The following is a 19,262-nucleotide window of genomic DNA, read 5'->3' on the forward strand; positions in this document are numbered from 1 at the left end:
AATCTAATATTCATACAGTATTAAATCAATATTGCTAAATATATAGACATATTGGCTAAATAAGAGAAGGCGTCCATCTTACAATATTGGACCAATATTGGGAATGCTAGATTTACATTATTTCCGAATATTGCGCCAATATATTGTGCTACTAGGATAAATAGAAAACACCAAAAATAGCCTTTCTTGGACAGAAAATAATTAGACACATACTTGGCGCCCTTTCTTACCTTTTTAAAAAGGTAATTTTGTAAAAAAAAAAGGTTCTGTATGCATTTATTCTCACTGCCGTCCCACGGAAAACCGCGTGTCGTTCGTGAAAACTTGCGTATCCAGGCGAAAGCTGTGCGGAGAATACAAATGAATGCACGTTTCAGGGAAGGACTGATGCTGGGCATGGGAAATCCCCTCCTGGATATCTCAGCGAACGTGGACGATAAACTTTTACAAAAGTACGATCTGAAGTCTAACAATGCCATTCTCGCCGAGGAAAAGCACAAGCCTTTGTACGAGGAGATAATCGATTTATACAATGCCGAGTTTACCGCGGGTGGATCCGTACAGAACACTATGCGAGTGGCGCAGGTAAGATCTGCACTTTCAGGCCTCTGTCCACGATGCTGGAACTTGGGTCCAAGTTCCAGTTTCGAGAAATGTGTAGCCAATCAGTTTGCAGCTATTCCATAAAAGCTGCAAGTTGATTGGCTTCACATTTCTCGGAACTAGAACTTGGACCACGTTCTATCATCACGGACCTTTACTCAGGAATCGCTAAATTGATTTCAAGAGAAAAACGGTAAATAATCGCTGTATTCGCGCTCACGCAGTGGTTCCTGCAAAAGCCAAGAGTTGCCACCTACATGGGCTGCGTCGGCAGGGACAAGTACTCGAAAATCCTGGAGGACAAGGCGACCGGGGACGGCTTGAACGTCCGCTATCAGTACACCGATCGGGAACCGACCGGCACGTGCGCGGTGCTCATTACGGGGAAGGAACGCTCCCTGTGCGCCAATCTGGCTGCGGCGAACTGCTTCTCGCCGTCGCACTTGGAGAAGCCGGAAAACAAGCACCTGATAGACATCGCGAGATACATCTACATATCGGTAAACGCCAAAGATTTCCTAATGAACGTACAAGAGCTGAGCGAATCGCGAAACGTCATTAAATCTGTTACTCTGTGTCCCAGGGATTCTTCCTGACGGTCAGTCCCGCGTCCATACAAACGGTGGCCAAGCACGCGTACGAAAACGACAAGATGTTCATGATGAATCTCAGCGCGCCGTTCCTGTGCGAGTGCTTCCAGGCGCCAATGATGGCGGCGTTTCCCTACGTGGACATCCTGTTCGGGAACGAGACGGAAGCGGACGCGTTCGCGAAGGCCAACGGTCTTAACGCGTCCGACAGAAAGCAGATCGCGCTGAAGATATCGGAAATGGAGAAGATCAATGACAAGCGGAAGAGGGTCGTCGTGATAACGCAAGGTGCGGAGGCGGTGCTCCTGGCCGAGGACGGGACGGTGACCGAGTATCCCGTGACAAAACTGTCGGAGGAGATGGTCGTGGACACCAATGCCGCCGGGGATGCCTTCGTCGGAGGTGAGCGCGCGGCGAGCCTCGCCACTGCAGCAATTTGCGAGTTGTACCGACCGGGAAATTCTGTTGCAGGCTTCCTCGCGCAGCTCATACAGGGCAGAAGCACAGACACGTGTGTAAAGTGCGGCATTTGGGCGGCGACGCAGATCGTACAAAAGTCCGGATGTACTTACGAGGGAAAGCCGAGCTTCCAATCTTGATGGGCGCCAACGCGGTAGCTGTTATAAATTGTGTACTTAATAAACTCCTTAATAATTGTTTTTTTATCCCTATCTTTTGTATCGGAGCTTTACGAGTGCAGTCGCAGCCGGGATGAATATAAAGGCATTTATATTTATTGCAATTCAGCAGACGTGTCTTTTTATTGGTACTGAAGGGAAGCGTTCGTGCGGCCACGTCGGATCGACGGCGTGATTTCGTGGGAAAGCGAAAAAAGGGAGGAACCGGCGGTTATAGGATTAAAGAGACCAAATCGTCCCGCGGGCCTGCCGGTCGCCGTGCGCCCGCCCGCAGACTCAAACTGCGCATTTCTCCCTCGCGCGTACTTACATCGCGGCGCGCTAATTTACATACTGTCGGGGAAAATCAATACAATCACCGAGGTATGTAGATATTATACCGAGAATTTGCCGGTTAGCTTCGCATACGAGCGGCCGCCGCTCGCGTCGGGCGATACCGTCCGGGAGCGTAGGGTATTCAATTATGCGAGACGCCGCACGCGTGCGTCGTGCGGGCGTTACGATATGCGGCCAAACTGCGGAGTTTGGAGCAGGACGGAGACCGTATATCGAGCGGCGGGAGTGAGCGGGAGAGAAAGGGAGAGAGGGGGAGAGCGCGCGGGACGGATGGACGGCCGCGGAAAAGGGACGGTTCTTAAAAAAAAATCAATAATCTCATTACGAAATTGCATTGGACATGCCGTGCGTTTTGCATATAAACAGCGCGAGTAACGCGCGTCACTCGCCGCACCGGCAGTGTCGTATTAAACCCGGCGCCCGCCTCCGGCCGGCCTCCGGCTGTGTGCACAGGCACCTTTCGGTCGGGCAGTTATGATCGTTCGGACGCGGTACTAGTGCCGGTTCGCTTCAATCGCGCTTCCTCGCTTTCTTTTCGAGCGGACGAGGAGCCGCCGAGGGTAGACTAACGTTAGATTGACCCAAGGGACCCGTCGCTTTTCCGTGATCGGTTAGTGGTCTGTTCTAAATGGAGCTATCGATTTCCATTTAGTGTGATAAATATATCCACGCGTCTTTTATGCGAAAGCGACCTTTCGAGGCCGAAACACCCGACGCGGCGTGTAAATTGTCTGTTCGTTTATTCATTCGCTCGCACGAATCTCCGTTAAGTCGAATTGTCCTTACGTCCCCTGCATTTTAAGAGAGGGAGAGTCGTTTGTCGAGCTCTCCGTCAGCGGGCTGACAGTATTTATTATTTTAGCGTTAAAATGAGTCGACATCGTCTCGCTACCTGGGGCTCGGTTCTTGAACTCGTTGGAAGAAGAAGCGTATGCGAGTATTCTGCTCTTACAGTAAAGTTGATTGGCTATGCGCGTGGCTTCCAACTTTTCCCTCAGAATACGATTTTCGCAAATTGTATTCTGTTTCTCTATCGAATGAATCCAAGAAACGAGCCCCTGAGCTGGAACAGGTCGTCTCGAGCGTTAGATATAAAAACCTCGGAAGCAAAAAGAAGAAGTGTCTAACGCACAGAGACGGAAGAGCAACAGGAGGGAATTTAAATCTAGGGAGAAAGAAAAAGTGTCGCCGAGTCCGATTCTTGAATCATTCGCAAAAAAGAATTGAATTGCAAAACTCTGCTCTTCAAAGAACGTTGATTGGCTATTTGCACGACTCAGCCAATCGACTTGCGACTCTTCTGTAAGGGTCTGAGCAGAATAGCTGTCTTAAACCTTTAAGACAGCCTTAAGACAATGTTTTATGTTTTAAGCCTTTGTCTTGAAATATGGGCCTGAGCAAAATGGCTGTCTTATACTCTTAAGACAGCTTTAAGACAAAGTTTTATGTTTTAAGCCTTTGTCTTGAAGTATGGGCCTGAGCAAAATGGCTGTCTTATACTCTTAAGACAGCTTTAAGGCCGGTATTCATAGTCGATTCTTATTTCAAAATCATCTCAAGTGTTGTCTTAAGATGCTGATACGGCTCTGTGATTGGTTGAAAACACATTAAGAGTATACTACATGTACTGTATGTGTGTATTGCTCACGATTATTTCTTATTAGACTTACAAACTTAGTTTCAGTGATGCCATATTGTTCTTTAATTTATCCGGAATAGCAAGCTGCTTTCGATCTGTATACGTGCTATTTAATTTGTACATTACACAAATGTTTCCACGAAACAGACAGTTTTAAGTGCAAAAGGTGCAAAAGTGCAGAATCACTCCAGCATCCCCTTAAGGGGATGCTGTGAAAGGAGTGATTCTAGATTCAAGAAATGATAGTGAGCAACACACACATACATGTGGTATGTGTGTTGCTCACTATTAATTTTTATTAGACTTACAAACTTATAGTTTCAGTGATGCCATATTGTTCTTTAATTTATCCTGACTAGCAAGCTGCTTTCGATCTGTATACGTAACCCAGTGAGAAATGATTCGTCGATCGATGTCAAAATGATGTCGAATCGACATCGATACCGTCAAATTGACGTCGATTCGACATCGTTTCAACATCAATCGACGAATCATTTCTCACTGGGAATTGCCATTTAATTTGTATATTACACAAGTTTTTCCGCGAAACAGATAGTTTTAAGTGCAAAAGTGCAGAATCACTCCAGCATCCCCTTAAGAGTACGAGACAGCCATTCTGTCCAGGCCGTAAGAACCGAATTTCCGCGTACGTTTCTCCCGCCGAATCACTCGAGCCCCGGGGGGCAGGAAAGAGTGAGCGAAGCGTGTATGTACGTCCCTGTCTCGACCGCGTTGCGTTGGCACTCGCCTGTCGCCCCGGTCGGGAAGCGAACGGCCATACAGTCGCGTACCGGACCGGTGCTGGACGGCACCGCGTGTTCGCCGTTGCCGCGCGAACCCGGAGCCTCGGCTTCTCGTCGCGCAGCACCGCGCGACGCATCGGGTGCCGGCGGGCGAGCGCGCGAATTTGTGCACACGCACACGCGCCCGCCGCAGATTCGTATTTCGCGCGCGCTGCGTACGTACGCGCGACACCTGTAACCGGCGGCGTGTTCGTGTACAGTCGGGCGCGTTAACGGCGCATGTCTGATGCCCCTCGGCTCGCGAGAATCGCAAGTTGCGAGTCACAGTCGGTCCTCGCTGCGCGTCGGTCGTGAGAAAACTGTTACGAGTTTCGCACGCTCGGTGGGTTCGTCTCTGAAGAGCGGGGAGTATTGTCGCGCGGCATCCCTGCGAGTGCGTCGGTGTTGTTAATTTTATACGAAGAGAAACGCAGTGTGAGTTTTCCCTTTCCCATCGCTCGTTTACCTTCCACGTGGCGCGAAATCGTTACCGCGATTAGACTTGCTTTCTGTTCCTACACTGGTTAACTAGTGCAATAAATACGAGTAATGGCTCGTCGACACGACAAGGCGTAAGGCGTTGGAAATAAAATTATTTTATTTAGCTTAATTGTGCCGCTGCGCCGCTACTTTCGGAAACAATTTCCTCTGCGCGACTGAGCTCGGCTAAATTCGTTGTTTGGCTCTTTCCGACTGTTACTCTAGAAAGAGACAAAACCTGAGTTAAACTAAAATTAAAGTTAAGCGACGTTGCGTGAAACCGGACCTAACCGTCGCATTCTTTCCCTTCTCTCTCTCTTCGAACAGGTATTACGTCATAGCGTCGGCAGCCGCACGTGGTCTCGAGCACGAGCGCGTCCGCGTGCAGGATCGGCGATCGCGGGACGTTAACGCGCCCGATCGTACGAGGAACGTATGTACGCGCGTCGGGGCATATGCACGCATTAATCTAACACACGATCGGCTCGCGGCGCGCATACGTGCAATCGTAGTCGCGTACGCGCGCGCAATACATACAACACCGTCGCGTTCGACGGACGCCACATGTGATCGGTGGCCGCGAGAGTGCGTAGTGTGCGAGCGCGCGCGTGCGTCGGTGTGGCGGTCGGGTGAGACGCCGCGCCGCGATTGGCCGAGGGGAACGCGTGCCGCTTACGGGCCGTTCCGTGTGTTTCGTGCTTCCGTCGTCGCGAGCCGGAGGAGCGCGCGGTGTGCGCAGTGCACTCCCCACCGCGTGCGCCGTAGTGTGTAACCCCCGCGCGACCGCCATCTTTGTCAAGTGGGTAACCTTTGTTGATTTGTGTGAAATGTGACGCCGTTGTCGCGAGATAATTGGTGATCGTGATTACGTATCCCGTGTGCACGGTACAGCCCGGTGGACCCGCGCCCGCGACGCGCTCTTTATGGATTTATCGATGGGATCGCCGCGCACAGGTAATGTCCGCCCGCCCGCCCGCGGGCCCGTCGCGAACGCTGGTACGTGCGTGGAGAAACCACGCGCGCCGTCGTCGGCCCCGTCCGTCGTGCCGACGCATACGGGGCTGCCCGCGCGCGGCAGCTCGTCGCGAGGAAGCGAGCGCGCGGGGCAGACCGGGAGGGAAACGAGGTCGGGGGACGGCAGATCCTCCTGCGTCGTGTGTCCCGCGCGACGTTGCTCTCGCGGCATCGTACGTTTTTTCCGCGGCCCGGGACCGCGGCGATCTCGGGGCGGAGGAGAAGGACGCGCGGCCGCGCGTCGGCGACGCCGCCGTGCGCGCGGAAACGCCTGGACGGCGCGCGAGGGTGCCCGCCGAGCGGAACGGAACCCGAGAAGCGGGCCCGTGCGACTCCTGCCTCAAGATGGCTGCCCGTCGCTCGGGCTCCGACGGTGAGCCGCTCGCTCTTTCCCGAGCTCTCTCTCTCGCTCTCTCTCTCGCTTCTCGTCCGCCTCGGCGACGTCCGCCCGCGACGCGTCCTCCGCGCGCCGTCGGCGACCCGTTCGACGTCCCGACGTTCGCGCGAGGCGTTCTACTCGCGCGCGCGCGCGCGCGCCCTCCCGCCTCGGCTCTCGACCCGTCGGAAGCGGCCGTCGCGTCGCTCGGCGACGGCCGTCGGCGACGAGGTCGGATCCGATCGTCGGCCGCCGAAGCGCGCGCGTCGATACACGCTCGCGGAGCTCGACTCGTGCGGCACGGCTCGCCGTGGGCATCCCGTGCGAGAATAGCCGCTCAAAATGGCTACCCGTCGGACGGCCAAGTGCCGTTTAACGCGCGGCGGCGGCAGTGGCGGCGGCGGCGGTGGGCTGGCTCGCGGCGAGCTCGCTTTATCGCGTTCCCGCGATTTCCCATCGCGCGCGCCAATTCGCGTCCCGCCGCGGCCAGTCGATCGATCCGCTCGTCCGCCCGCTCGCCCGTCCGTCCATCCATCCATCCATCCATCCATCCGTCCGCCCGTCGGTCCCGTCTATCTGTCCGTTTTTGTCTCTCCACTCTCGGAGTTACATCTCTCTTTTTTTCCGCCTTTTCGCGTCGTCTCGATCACACTCCGCCGGGGCGAACGAACGACGCGACGGCGAACGCACACTCCGCGCGTGCACGCTTCGCCGAGCGACGGGCGGCAGCAGTTAGTTAGGGTCGCTCACGACAAACCGCTCCTCGGTAGCCGACGGCAGCTGGCTCGTTCTCGCTCTCCCTCTTTCTCCCTCTTTCTTTTTCTCTCTCTCTCTCTCTCTCTCTCCCTCTCTCTCCGTTTCTCCGCTCTTCTCCGCGTCCTCACCTTCGGCCTCCACCGTCACTCGCCCGCTCGCTCACACGCTCGTTCGCTCATTCGTTCGTTTGTTTGTCGGGTGAGAGGGGCCCCAACAAACACGCGCAGCCGGCGCGGCCTCTCCTCGCCCTCGGCCCCATCGTCTTAACCGGACGAGCCACGGACAAACAGACGGACGTGTTCGTTCAGCCGGTATTTCATTTCGCCTAATAAGATAGCAACGCGCGAGCGGAGAAAGACGGCGAGCGGAGAGGAGAGCGAAAAGCGCGGGGCCGCGGCCCGTCCGCTCTCGCGCGGCCTCCTTCCGTCGCTTTCTATATTCTGCCTCTGCCCCCCCCCCCTCCTCTCTCTCGCTCTCTCGCTCTCTCGCTCTCTCTCCGTTCTGTCCTACGCAGTAATCGATCCTTAAACTCGTCTACGGAGGACCTACTGTCCTACGCGCCTGTCAGGAGGGTCCGGTAACTTTCCCATTCAACGCGAGGCAGGTTCGGACGCGCGTCCTTTGCGCCGTCCTTCGTGTCGCGTGGCACTTCCGCCGCCACGAAACGTGGATTATTTCCGCGCGTCCACCGGGGGATCCCCTGGCGAGATCGAAGACGCGCCGGTTTCCCCGCAGAGTTCGGCGTCGCGGAATCTGCCGCGATCTCCCCCCCTCTCTCTCTCTCTTTCGCGATAATCCGCTCCGAAAGTATGTCGTCATTCATCACGGAAAATCTCTTTTTTCCCCTTCTTGCGCCGACCCCACCGCGCGCTCGTCAATGGAACGTTAAAAGTCCGCGCCGCATAGTAAGGATGCGAGTACTATGGTATCTCTCTCATTGAAGCCGCACGATAAAACTCCGGCGATAAACGCGCGGCGTGTCCCATTGACGTTTTCGCGCGCGGCGCGGATCGTTTCTCCCCCGAGCGTTTTCTTCTCTCCCCGCGGCCCGTGGCGCCCCGCACGCATTCGCCCGCGTTCGAAAGGCTTCCAGTTTCCCGGCGGTCCGCGTCTCTCCGTTCCGGAGAATCCGGGGATTACGACTCGGTCTCGCGGGTGCGCGCGGTGCCGCGCGACTACGGCGACTTCCACGGGCGCGATAAGCCGCTTCGCCGCGATTAGTCGGCATTAGTCAACACATCGGAATTAGTCCCCCCCCCCCCGCATAGCGGTTCTCCGCATCTCAAAATAGAGCGACGAAAGATAATGGGTGCCAGCCGCTAATCGGCGTCGTTGGTTGCAACGGGGAGCCTTGGAGTGCGTCGCCGAATTGCGTCACGTCGCGTCATTCTTCCGGCGATAATAACGCGAGCCGCGTAACTGGCCTCTTTTTCCTCTTCAGGTATTGCTCGCCGATAGAATTTTCCGCGCGGCGGTTCGAGCGTTTAGTCGGCGCGGTCTATCGATGAGGAAGAAAGAAAATCTGCACGCGAGATTCCGTTGGTCGTCGCGTTTTCGGGACTGGGGGAGAGCTCTCGATCCTCGGCTGCGTTCAGGAACGTCACCCGAGCGCCCCAGTGTATCGCTTTGTCGTTGTTGCTCGCCGTATGTTAAGCAAGGATAAAACGATACGCTGGGACACTCGGGTGACGTTTCTCAACGCGGCCTTACACGTTGGCGCTTTAATATTTACGTTTGTGTACTTCGACCCATTCACGATCACCGAGACATTCAGGTGCCACTTGTACTTTTTGCCTCTCGTGGCTCCTTGGGTTGCCCACTTGAGAGTAATAACAAAATTGCAAGTGAACTTGACCGTTTTACGTGAACAGAATAAACAAGAAACTGGCTCGACCACGAATGGATTAACACGATCGTGAAAATGTCGAATCGCTTGAGGAACAAGCGCCCCTCCGTTCGGGGCGACGGTTTCCCTCCAACGTACGCGCGTTTCAAACCAGTCGATCCTCGATTGTTCGAGAATGGGAAAATTCCGGCGTTACGGTACATTACGCGCGGCGCCTCAGGCCCGGTTTCTCCGACGTCGCTTAACTTGAAGCCTAGCCTGATTCGTTCCCTGGTCTCTTTCCCCACTGTTACTTTAGAAAGAGACAAACGTGAATGAAAACCAATAACGAATTCGGCAGCTTGCACTAGTGCGCACAGAGTGCACAGAATGCACACCAAGGCTTGCTCAGAGTCTACTCTTATATTGTATTTATGGCCATCTCGAGTAAATGTCCACAAACCATTTAGTAAAAAAAAAAAGATACGTACGAATGCCGTACAGGTCAGTTTACTGGCTGAGAAGTATTTAAAAAAGTATTCAAGACGATCCTCAATCCGCTAAAGAGAACCGGCATTTTTCCATTGAAATTTGTAATTTTGTAAACAGAAAATTTATGCATACATGTAATCTACATGTTCCGCAAAGTTTTCAAGTTTGCTCCGGGCCGCTGTAGTGGCCAGTCCGGCCCTCTAAAGGTTAAACATAAGAATTGACTGTGAACAAGTCTCAGTCTGAGTAGACTGCGTCACTCACTGAGCGCGCATCAGTGCAAGCTTCCGAATTTGCTATAAGACTAAGATTAAGCGACGTGAAACCGGGCCTTGCTTGGGCTGCGTTCAGAAACATCACCCGATTGTTGCTCACCGTATGTTAAACAAGGATAGAATGATACACTGGGGCACTCGGATATTTCTGAACGCAGCCTTGGAGAACGGTCGGTTGCCGGAAGTCGGCAGAAGTTTTGGCGGGAAACCGGCGGCGGTCTCTGCGGGAATTGCGGACGTCACTCGCCAGAATAGCACGCGCACGTGGTGAGGAATGTCCCGGTTGGTGGCCGAGGGTTTAGAACGAAGCCGGTTTCGCTGTGTGCGGTTCCACGGTGGCATCTTCTCTTGTTTCTTTCTTTTCCTCCTCGCCTGCCCCGGCGGGTGTCGGCGCTTAAACCGCCGGTGTGTATTTATTATCACTGGCCTAGGTCAACCCGTATCGCGGCTACATCGGCGGCACGCAGCTGTCGTTTGATTCCCGCATAATTAATCCTTTTCGCGCTCGCCCGATCGCGGCGTCGGACACGTTTCCTGCCGAGACTTTCACGTCCATTGACATTTTGCCGAGTATTTGATCCATGACGTACGTGTTTCGGAAATGTTCAGAGAGTCCAAGTTATTACCGCAGCGCGCGAAATAGTATATTATAAGTGCACGGAAAAGTACCTCTTTTTTTGACAGTTACGTGTAAAAACTTTTGAGGCTAACCTGTCATCTGTCGAAGACGGCGTGTGGAAGAGAGATCGGCAATTGTGCTGGGAGATAAACAAAAACAGCGCTAATGTGTGCGGTAATAATTTTACCGCACGGCTTTTTCCGCACAGTTGACGCCATGTTGCGTGCAAACTGTATTGTGTCGGCAAATGTCTATTTTGGGCACGAAAAACTGTCAAAAAAGAGGCACTTTTCCGTGCACGTGTGATATAAAAATTATTACCCCTCTACACGGAGAGAATTTTCTCTTAAAGCCTTCACTGAAGATCACGTAGTCGTGGGGCAACGTGGCATTTTGAAGAACTTTATGAGAGTATTTTGAAATTTTACTATTAAAGTGTATGGTGAAATTTCACAAAACACTCATAAAATCCTTCGAAATGCCGCGTTATCCCACGATTACGTGATTTGCAGGAAAAATAAAGATTTTTCGCGAAATTTAACTTCAAATTGGTCAGTTGGTACAGTAGGCTTGATAACTCGAATCATTTTATTGTGTTAAAAATAACTCTTATATTCAATCCCTGATTTTCAGGATAAATTTAAAGAGAAGATTATCTCCGTGTAGCTTCTAATGCATCTCCTACGTCAGGTTCGATTCATGAATCGAGTAAATGTGAGCTAAGTTATCTTGCAATTTTAAGCTGCGATTGTTCAAAATTTGCCACGGACGTGAATCGATTTGTCTTTTTATTTTCGATTTTAGAAAAGAAGACTATTTTTGCGCGAGACAGCTCAGATCACATAAACTTGATTACGTCTAACGACGTAGGCGGGGGAAGGGTCTGAGCAGAAAAATTGTCGTAACCGTTTATGATTCCGTCGTAAGAATTGTAGACTTAGAGGAAAGTCCCCTATTATCTGTTTAGTAGAAAATTTAATTATTAGATCGTGTAATCGTTGCGAAAGAAGACTTGTGATTGAATTTGGGTGTTGAACACCTGCTGTCTCATTAGAAACCTATCTCATAATTGAGGACTCTATGTTGTTACACGATGCGACGGATGCGACATACGTCTACGACAATTGCTTGTTGACTCCCGACACCGGCTTAAGTTTTACGACGGAGTCGCAAACGGTCACGACGATCTTCCTGCCCAGGCCCGAAGTAGGTGTGCGTACAGCCAAAAGGAGACGTAATTCCGGATTGCGCGGACTATTATCCAATTGCTAAGTGAGCGCGATCTCTTAACGCGATTTCCGTCAGCGATCGAAGCCGCGCATACGCGATGCGGACGTTGCACGAAAACGGTGGGTGGTCTTTGTCTCCTCTCGAACAATGGATCTCTCCGGCGACCTACGGCCGAACTCTCCTTACTTGAGAATTGCGCTTCGTGTAGTCCGCGCGCGCGTTGGATAAACGCCGTATACACGTGCTCGATCGGGAGCGTTTAGGCCACGCGGCCGCCAGTGCCCGGGCGCATTGTTTCTCACGCTTAGGCGGGCAGAGCTGACTCTCGAAGCTAACAAGAGAGTCGGTCGACCTTTCCTCCGGTTTTTTCCTTCTCTCTTTTCTTTTTCCACGCCGAAAGATCGGCGGTCAAATATTACGACGTGACATCTCGAGGAAACGGACGAGAAATATAGTTTCCTGGTTTTTCAAAAGTTGGTCCTGAAAAGACCCTTTCTGGGCCAACGCGCTTCTTGCCTTCATAACGAGACTTTAAAATGTTACAACGCATTCTACTTTGAGACGTTACAATGCTCTCTTGGTTCTCGGAAAATTACTTTCGATCCTAAGAGAATTTGAGTAAGAATAAAACACGGCAGATAATATTGGAAATTATTGGGCAGGCATGTGTGCCTGCTGAGGATATTAATTCGCAGAGGAAAGTCCCCTATTATGAGATAGGATTTTATATGGGATAGCGGGGTTTCTGTTGAATTATCAGGCATCATCAGTCGATTCCGCCATGAATTTATTGCCCTTGGAGCGAAAAAAGATTTGCGATTGAATTTGGGTGTTGGAAACCTGTTATCTCATATTAGAAATCTATCTCATATAAGAACTTTTCTCTATATATAAATTTATATAGTGTTGATTTATCTGTGGCAAACTTTTCAATTTTAAGAAGAAAAATTCTAGGTGTGCGTCATAGAATAAATAATTTGAAATCACTAGAAACGCTGCCAATAAGAAATAGGCTTCTAACGTTGGTCATGTTCTTTATTTTGTCTTGTTTATCATCCTTTTGCCATCTTAGGTTTTCATTCTTTCATAGCCCTTTAACCTTGACTACTGATTTACCGACCTGATGTAAAGAATTGGAAATGATCTTAAACAACAATAGACGATCTCTCTTCATTTTATCAAGAAGAGCTCCGCGTTAAAGCGGTCGAACGTGTGAAGAAGCGACTCGCCAGGTTCGAGACCACTTCATTCGCTGCATCTTCGAAGTTTCTCAGTGGGACGGTTGCCTCGGGGATGAACCGACCTGTTCTACTCTATTCTCAGTGCCTAAAGCGCACGAAAAAATCTGGGCAGTGAGACTTAAGACTTAAAGAAAAGTGACCAACGACAGTCGAGAACGTAAGCAGCCATTTTGAGACTTAAGCAACACTGAAAATTCCAATTGGGTGAAATTCTCAAGTCTTAATCTCTAAAAGTCAATCAGTGGATTATCACTGAAAACAGTGAATAGTAATTTTGTGACTCAAGCAGTACTAAAAATTCCAATTGGTTGAAATTGTCAAGTCTTACTCTTTAAAAGTCAATCAGTGAATTATCACTGAAAACAGTGAATAGTCACTGGTTTACAGTTACAAGTATACCACTGCACTTTTCAGTATACATATAACTGCAAATCATACTGTTTCCAGTGATAATACGCTGATTGATTTTCAGAGAGTGAGAAGTCGTTTGCAATACGTGGAGTAAGCTTGGAGCAAGGAGTAAGAGAGAATCATAACTTCTAACTTTTGGTGTAAGGAAGCTAAAATACGTGTAAAATATTTCTAACCCTGGCCGATGGCGTTCCGATTCACCGAGAGTAAGCGTAAGGGCTGAAGTAGGAGTGAGAAATAAAATTGATTTATTTCCTCGCTCCTACTTACTCCAGGCTTACTCCATGCATTGTAGACGACGCATAAGTCTTAGGCCCGGTCTCACTACACGTCGCTTAATTTTAATCTTTGTTTAATTCACGTTCGCCTCTTTCTAAAGTAACAGTTGGAAAGAGACAAAGAACGAATGAAGCTAATTGTAAGCTTGAAGTTGGACAACATTGGTGAAACCGGGCCTTACTGCTGAAGCTTTCAGCTTCACCCTAGCGTTCCGTCGTATCGCGACCGCGGCGATTCACGCGACCGACTTTAATAAGCCGCGCGCGCGGCTCCGAGCTGTTCGCGCGTTGCGCAATACTCGCTGTCGAGCACGGTGATTTTAAATATTTGCTCCGTACCGCTGTGTGTGCGTGCGCGCTGCCGCGCGCTCACGCGCGCACGCACGTAGGTACGCATCGCGCGCGCGCAGGAGAAAGTTCATCGCTCAGAGGGGAAACCGGACAAGTCGTTTACGACTGGAGTCGAAAATCGCGTGACCCGATCGTTTGTAAGAATCGAACGCGCGGCGTTGTATAACGCCGCGTCAGCGGCGAACAAAGACGCGCGCCGAGCAAATCGGGATAATACGCCGGATTCTGAAGCCGGCGAGCACGCGAGGGTGATCTTCACGCTCGGTGATCTTCTGATGATTGACCGAACGCGAGGAGCAGCGAGTCTAACTCGACGGGCGTGTAAAATTTACTTTAGCGCTGCCACGTGGATATCGACACTTTTTAAAACGTTTCTACACGGGAAAGAAATGCTGTTGAATTGAAAAAAATGAAGTTGCTTGTTAACGCCACGGGCTGCCACAAATATAAATAATTTGCTCACTTGTATTTGCTATGGATGTTAATTTTAAGCATTGAACTAAATATTCAGATTATTACGGCAAATGTTGCTTCAACGATTTTATTTCAATTACACCGATCTTGTTGATACATAATTTTTTCCCGTGTAAGAAACGTACACTGAGAGAATTGTCTCTTAAAATGTATCCTGAAAATCATGTGATCGTGGGACAACGCGGCATTTCGAAGAATTTTATGAGAACAATGAAGGAGTATAAATCGCCAGTAGTTAAGTAACAGAAGAAAGAATTGTTAGACGACATTAGGCTGTCAGATGGTTTATTAGTTTGATTCCGTTTTTAATTAAAAATTGATGACGTAATATCTGTAAGTAAAATTTCACTTAGCTCGTTAATCTGACTGATTTCATTTTGTAATCAATGTATTTAAAGTTGCACTGTCCTCTAATAAACTTGTAGATTATCAAATTCCTTGATAACGACCACAACCCGATCGAAACGTCGGAATCAAACTAATAAACCATCTGCCAGCCTAATGTCGTTTAACAATGTTTTTTTCTGTTAATTTTATGAGCTTTTTTTGAAATTTTACTATACATTTTACGAGTAATTACAATTACTAGTAAAATGTATGATACAATTGCCAGTAAAGTTCTTCAAAACATCACGCTGTCCCACGACTACACGATTTTAGTGACGAAATTAATTTTTTTTTTATTATCATGTATAAAGTAGGATAGTGCTTTGATCAATCGATCAGCATTGGCTCGACGATGCTGGGTGACTCCTGACTTCTACAGATGAATTTTTACGAACATTCGTAACAATATTTGCTTTACGTGACATGGGGTCTCAGCCACGTGCCTTACCCTCTCAATGGCGCTTTGCATGGATTAGGACTTTAAAATACGTACGCGGGACGACGGATCGATTACGAGTCTGCTGCTTCCACGTGGCGTCCCTCCTAGGATAATGTTTACCTGCATTAATATTTAAGTATATCGAAAACTAAATTTACCGCAATTACGCTGCACGTACTGCGTGATTATAATGCCGCGTTTTATCCCTCTGGATAAATATCTATCCGATTTCTCGGACGATATATATATATATAAAATACAAACCAGTTGCCGGACGGCTTTCGAGTTAAAGTATTTGAAATATACCTCGCGGTGCGGCATATCGGAAGGATAGTTTAGCGCCGGCGGCCGAAACTCGGCAAACTCCCACGCACGACTTTTGCAGCCCCATTGAAATTGTGCTCTCGTTTCAGGGTCAGCGCAATAGCCGGCGGGTGAGAACGTGAGGAGGCGGTGAGGACTTAGCATCCCAAGCCGGGAAACTGAAGAGCCATAGCAGAATGTAAACGTCCGTTGTCGAGCGTGACGTCGCCTATCGGCAGGAGGAGGTGGAGGCAGAGGAGAAAGGAGCACTGGCCGTGACTTCGTCGTCAGCGTCGCCGTCGTCGTCGTCGTCGCCGTCCGCGCCGTTCGCGCCGCTGACGGAGACGCGATGGACGAGTCCGAGTCGCTCGAGACATGGTCGGGCTGGTTTCTAGACGCGATCCGGAAGATCCGGAGTCAGAAACAGCGCCCAAGTGTTGAACGAATATGTCACGCGATACGGCAGCATCACAATTTCCACGAGGAGGAGATCTCCGAGCACTTGGAGATTGCCGTGAAGCGCGGCGATGTGCTCAAGATTTTCAACAAGGGCCAGTCCTCGTACAAGGATCCAGGCATTCTCCAATCCAAGAAGCTCAAGGTCGCCAAATCGACGGACATCAGCAAGGTCATGGGCAAAGCTGTGCGCGAGCTCGGCGAGCGCGAAGGTTCCACGCTGAGGAGCATCGAGAAGTACCTTAGGCAGAGTCACACCGTCGAGGAGGATACCGAGGGCGATCTCAGAATCGCACTCAAGCTCTCTGCCAAGCGAGCGGTCGAGCGGGGGCTGGTGCTCCAGGACGGCAAACTCTTCCGGCAAACGGACAGGCCGTCGGGTTTCAAGAAGTTCAGCGACGCCTCTCATACGCCGCCCGCGGAACCGCCCGCGCCCAAGGTGAGTCACTTTGACCAGCTTACGGGTCGTGCGTCGATGATGAGTCATTCTCTGAGAAGCGCGTCCTGTGACCCGTCGAAATTACCGACGAAGACGTCGACTTCCTGAGTAAAACATTAATAGGGCTGTGAAAAGATCCTGTTCAATTTTCCTTAATATCAATCGGGTCCTAATATGTATAAATGATCAGGCCCCTGAAAAGTTTGTAACAAACAGTTTATAAGAATCTTGTAAGGAAATATTATTAGGGCCTTAGAAAGGAATATTATCAGGACCTCATAAAAAAAACAATCAGGCCCTCTCAAAATATCAGTCCTTATCCTTAATCAATGTTTACCGAGCAGAAATTTCAAGAAATTAAATTTTTTAAGCTGAATTTTAAATTGTGTTAAATTATACAGTCATCAAAAGTATATTCAGGTCATTGAGTTTATCCATGATCCAGACAACTCGCTGCCGGATCATAATCGGCTCGCCTTTTATACTAATGCGGGATGATTTTCACTTGCGAGAGAGCCTATCGCGCGGTCACCACGTCGCGGCAGCGAGTAGTACTATTCAGGCTAATTTATCAAACCCTATTATGAGGGAATTCGTTAAGCTAGAGCATTCTTAATAATATCAATATGGCCCCGATGTGGTAATAGTAGAGCATCCCTGAATTCGTGAAACTAGGACAGCCTTACCAATATTTAAGAAGGCCCCGACGTGATAATAGTACACTGAAAAAAATTTCTGGTTGAATATGGACGAATCAGATAATTCCTTTAGGATTTACCAGAATTCCTTTAGGATTTACCAGAATTCCTGTAGTCCTACAGAAATTCTGGTAAATCCTAAAGGAATTATCTGATTCGTCCATATTCAACCAGAAATTTTTTTCAGTGTAGGGTTTCCCTTTTTAAGGAATCCTGTCATCATCCTTATCGGGGCCTTCAATTGCCTGAATTAGCCCTAACAATTTTTTACTCTGGTTCATTTGCGCAGTTTCATACCCCCGTGTGTTTCACGTGTCTTCTCTGCCGACCTATAGGTTTCTATCTTTCAACAGACCACGAAGAAAAAAGAAAGATTAACGTTATTTATAGTTTCATCAACACTGGACAACGTTAATCTTTTGAACTCGATTGATCCTTCTCTATCGAGACTGACTAAAACTATTAATTAGCTAGATTAGAACTATTATTACTATTGGGCCTCTTGGAGGGTTAAAGCTACGCGAAACGGTGACTTCAATGCTTATCGGTTTGATATTAGCTTGATACCAGCCAGAAGGAAGCAATGACTTTTGATAACTTGGGCTTCTAGCTTTGTACCGTGGTTTTGTCTTCGCAACCTCTGGGGCAGCTGCAATTGTGCAAACATTTTTACGACCTTGAACCTGAACTGTGTAAACCGATTACTGGATACATTCAAGTATCAAATAATAGAACAAAAGAGATAAGAAGGCTAATGAACCAAGCTAAATAATTCACTTATATATCTACAGCAATGACGTGCCAAATCGTTCGACCTAAAACGAAATCATCTTTAATGCATGACCAGAAACGATAAGTGGTCAAAAGTTTCGTCGTAAAATATAAAGAAACGCAGAGGGAAATTTGATATTCCGCCTGTAACTTTTTACGGCGCTAAAAGAATAAGTCAATTGGATGAAAGTTTTAGAGCCTCTTGATGAGATTAAAAGTGGTACTCTTGGCTGTCACGGTTCCATGTCAAGTAAATAAAAAAAAAGCAAACTGAGAACAGTTTAAGGTCTGTCCCTAGTGAAGAGGAAATAGCCGCGTGTATCAATCAGTCACGAATAAATTTAGCTCTCTCGTCGCGTTCGCCGAACGGCGTCATCGCTGTGAGACAATCGGAGCGATACGTAGAGCGATTCGTCATCCAAGTCAATCGCTACAGATTCGCCATCGGATGCCCTGGCGGGGAATTCCGCGTTGTAGGACTTTCGCGTTTCCGGTAACAGTTTTCCCCAAGTCTCGAAGTACGGGCTTCACGGGTCAGGTCGTTCTCGCATTGATCGACACAGTTGCCCGAACAATCCTCGGCGCCTAGACCAAGTTCAAGTTGCGAGACGCGTATAGGGACAGCATTGGCGTACCCGTCGAATCTAATCGCCGATCTCTTCCCACCGAGGGAAGCCGCCTCGCGTTACGCTCGGCCCGCGCGCAAACACGAACCGTGGAGCGCTCGTTGCCGGAAAAGTATTGCGCCGGGTCACGCCGTAGTGCCCACGTTCCGGCGATGTTGGGAATGTCGGTTGGCGACCGCTGGAGTGGGACGGACGGGCACGGGGGGCGAAAGGTCGAGATCGCGCCGCCGGGACGATGGGCTATCTCGGGCGACTTCCGGCGGGCTCGTTTTGTATAACGTTTCTCTCTTATTGATCCCCCGTCCGCGGAATCGCGCTCCCTTTCTTTCTCCCACCGCATTTCGAGCGCGAAAAATCGCCGCGCGCCGACGCGGGTCCCGCCGATACGCGTCCCCCGTCGCGCATCAGGTGGGTTAACCCCCGGTCCCTCTCTCCCGCCCTCCCCCCGCCGCGCCGGGAGGGCCGGTGACGGGCTCCGTACGTCGCTCGGCGTCCATTTCCCGCGCTTTTTTTTTTCACCCGCCGCGCTGCCTCTCGTCGTTACACCGCAAATCGCCGGCCGCGGGAGCGATCGATCGTCGGCCGCGCGCTGTTTTGCGAGAACGACCATTTTGAAAATTACACAGCGGGCGAGACCCGCGGTCGATTGCGACGCTCGTCAGCCGCACACACGTCAGCCCTTGGCGGCCCGCGCCAGGGGACGAGGGAGTCCGGGCTGCGAATGCCCGTCTGG

General features: G+C 50.1%; 2 protein-coding genes across 5 annotated transcripts in view; both read left to right on the forward strand.

The window, feature by feature from the left end:
• The window catches only part of LOC105563225 (adenosine kinase 2), a 4,862-nt gene extending 2,923 nt beyond the window's left edge, over positions 1-1,939 (forward strand). Inside the window, exons 2-5 of one of the 2 annotated variants that reach the window (XM_012014627.1) lie at positions 378-585; positions 828-1,103; positions 1,187-1,595; positions 1,665-1,939. In XM_012014627.1, coding sequence (XP_011870017.1) covers positions 378-585; positions 828-1,103; positions 1,187-1,595; positions 1,665-1,792 — 1,021 coding nt within the window. In that variant the 3' untranslated portion in view covers positions 1,793-1,939. Of the gene's footprint in view, positions 1-345; positions 586-827; positions 1,104-1,186; positions 1,596-1,664 lie in introns of those variants that run through there. The other variant, XM_012014628.1, reaches the window with a different exon arrangement.
• Positions 1,940-4,378: 2,439 nt separating this feature from the next.
• LOC105563229 (histone acetyltransferase KAT6A-like) overlaps positions 4,379-19,262 on the forward strand; it is a 29,337-nt gene continuing 14,453 nt past the window's right edge. Inside the window, exons 1-3 of one of the 3 annotated variants that reach the window (XM_012014637.1) lie at positions 4,379-5,023; positions 5,396-6,022; positions 15,650-16,434. In XM_012014637.1, the coding sequence (XP_011870027.1) occupies positions 15,889-16,434 (546 nt within the window). In that variant the 5' untranslated portion in view covers positions 4,379-5,023; positions 5,396-6,022; positions 15,650-15,888. The remainder of the gene's footprint in view (positions 5,024-5,395; positions 6,023-15,649; positions 16,435-19,262) is intronic. The other 2 variants (XM_012014635.1, XM_012014636.1) reach the window with 2 other exon arrangements.

Source organism: Vollenhovia emeryi, unplaced genomic scaffold, assembly GCF_000949405.1.
Source record: "Vollenhovia emeryi isolate VEMERY1.0 unplaced genomic scaffold, V.emery_V1.0 DF939179.1, whole genome shotgun sequence".
NCBI classification, from domain to species: Eukaryota; Metazoa; Arthropoda; class Insecta; order Hymenoptera; family Formicidae; genus Vollenhovia; species Vollenhovia emeryi.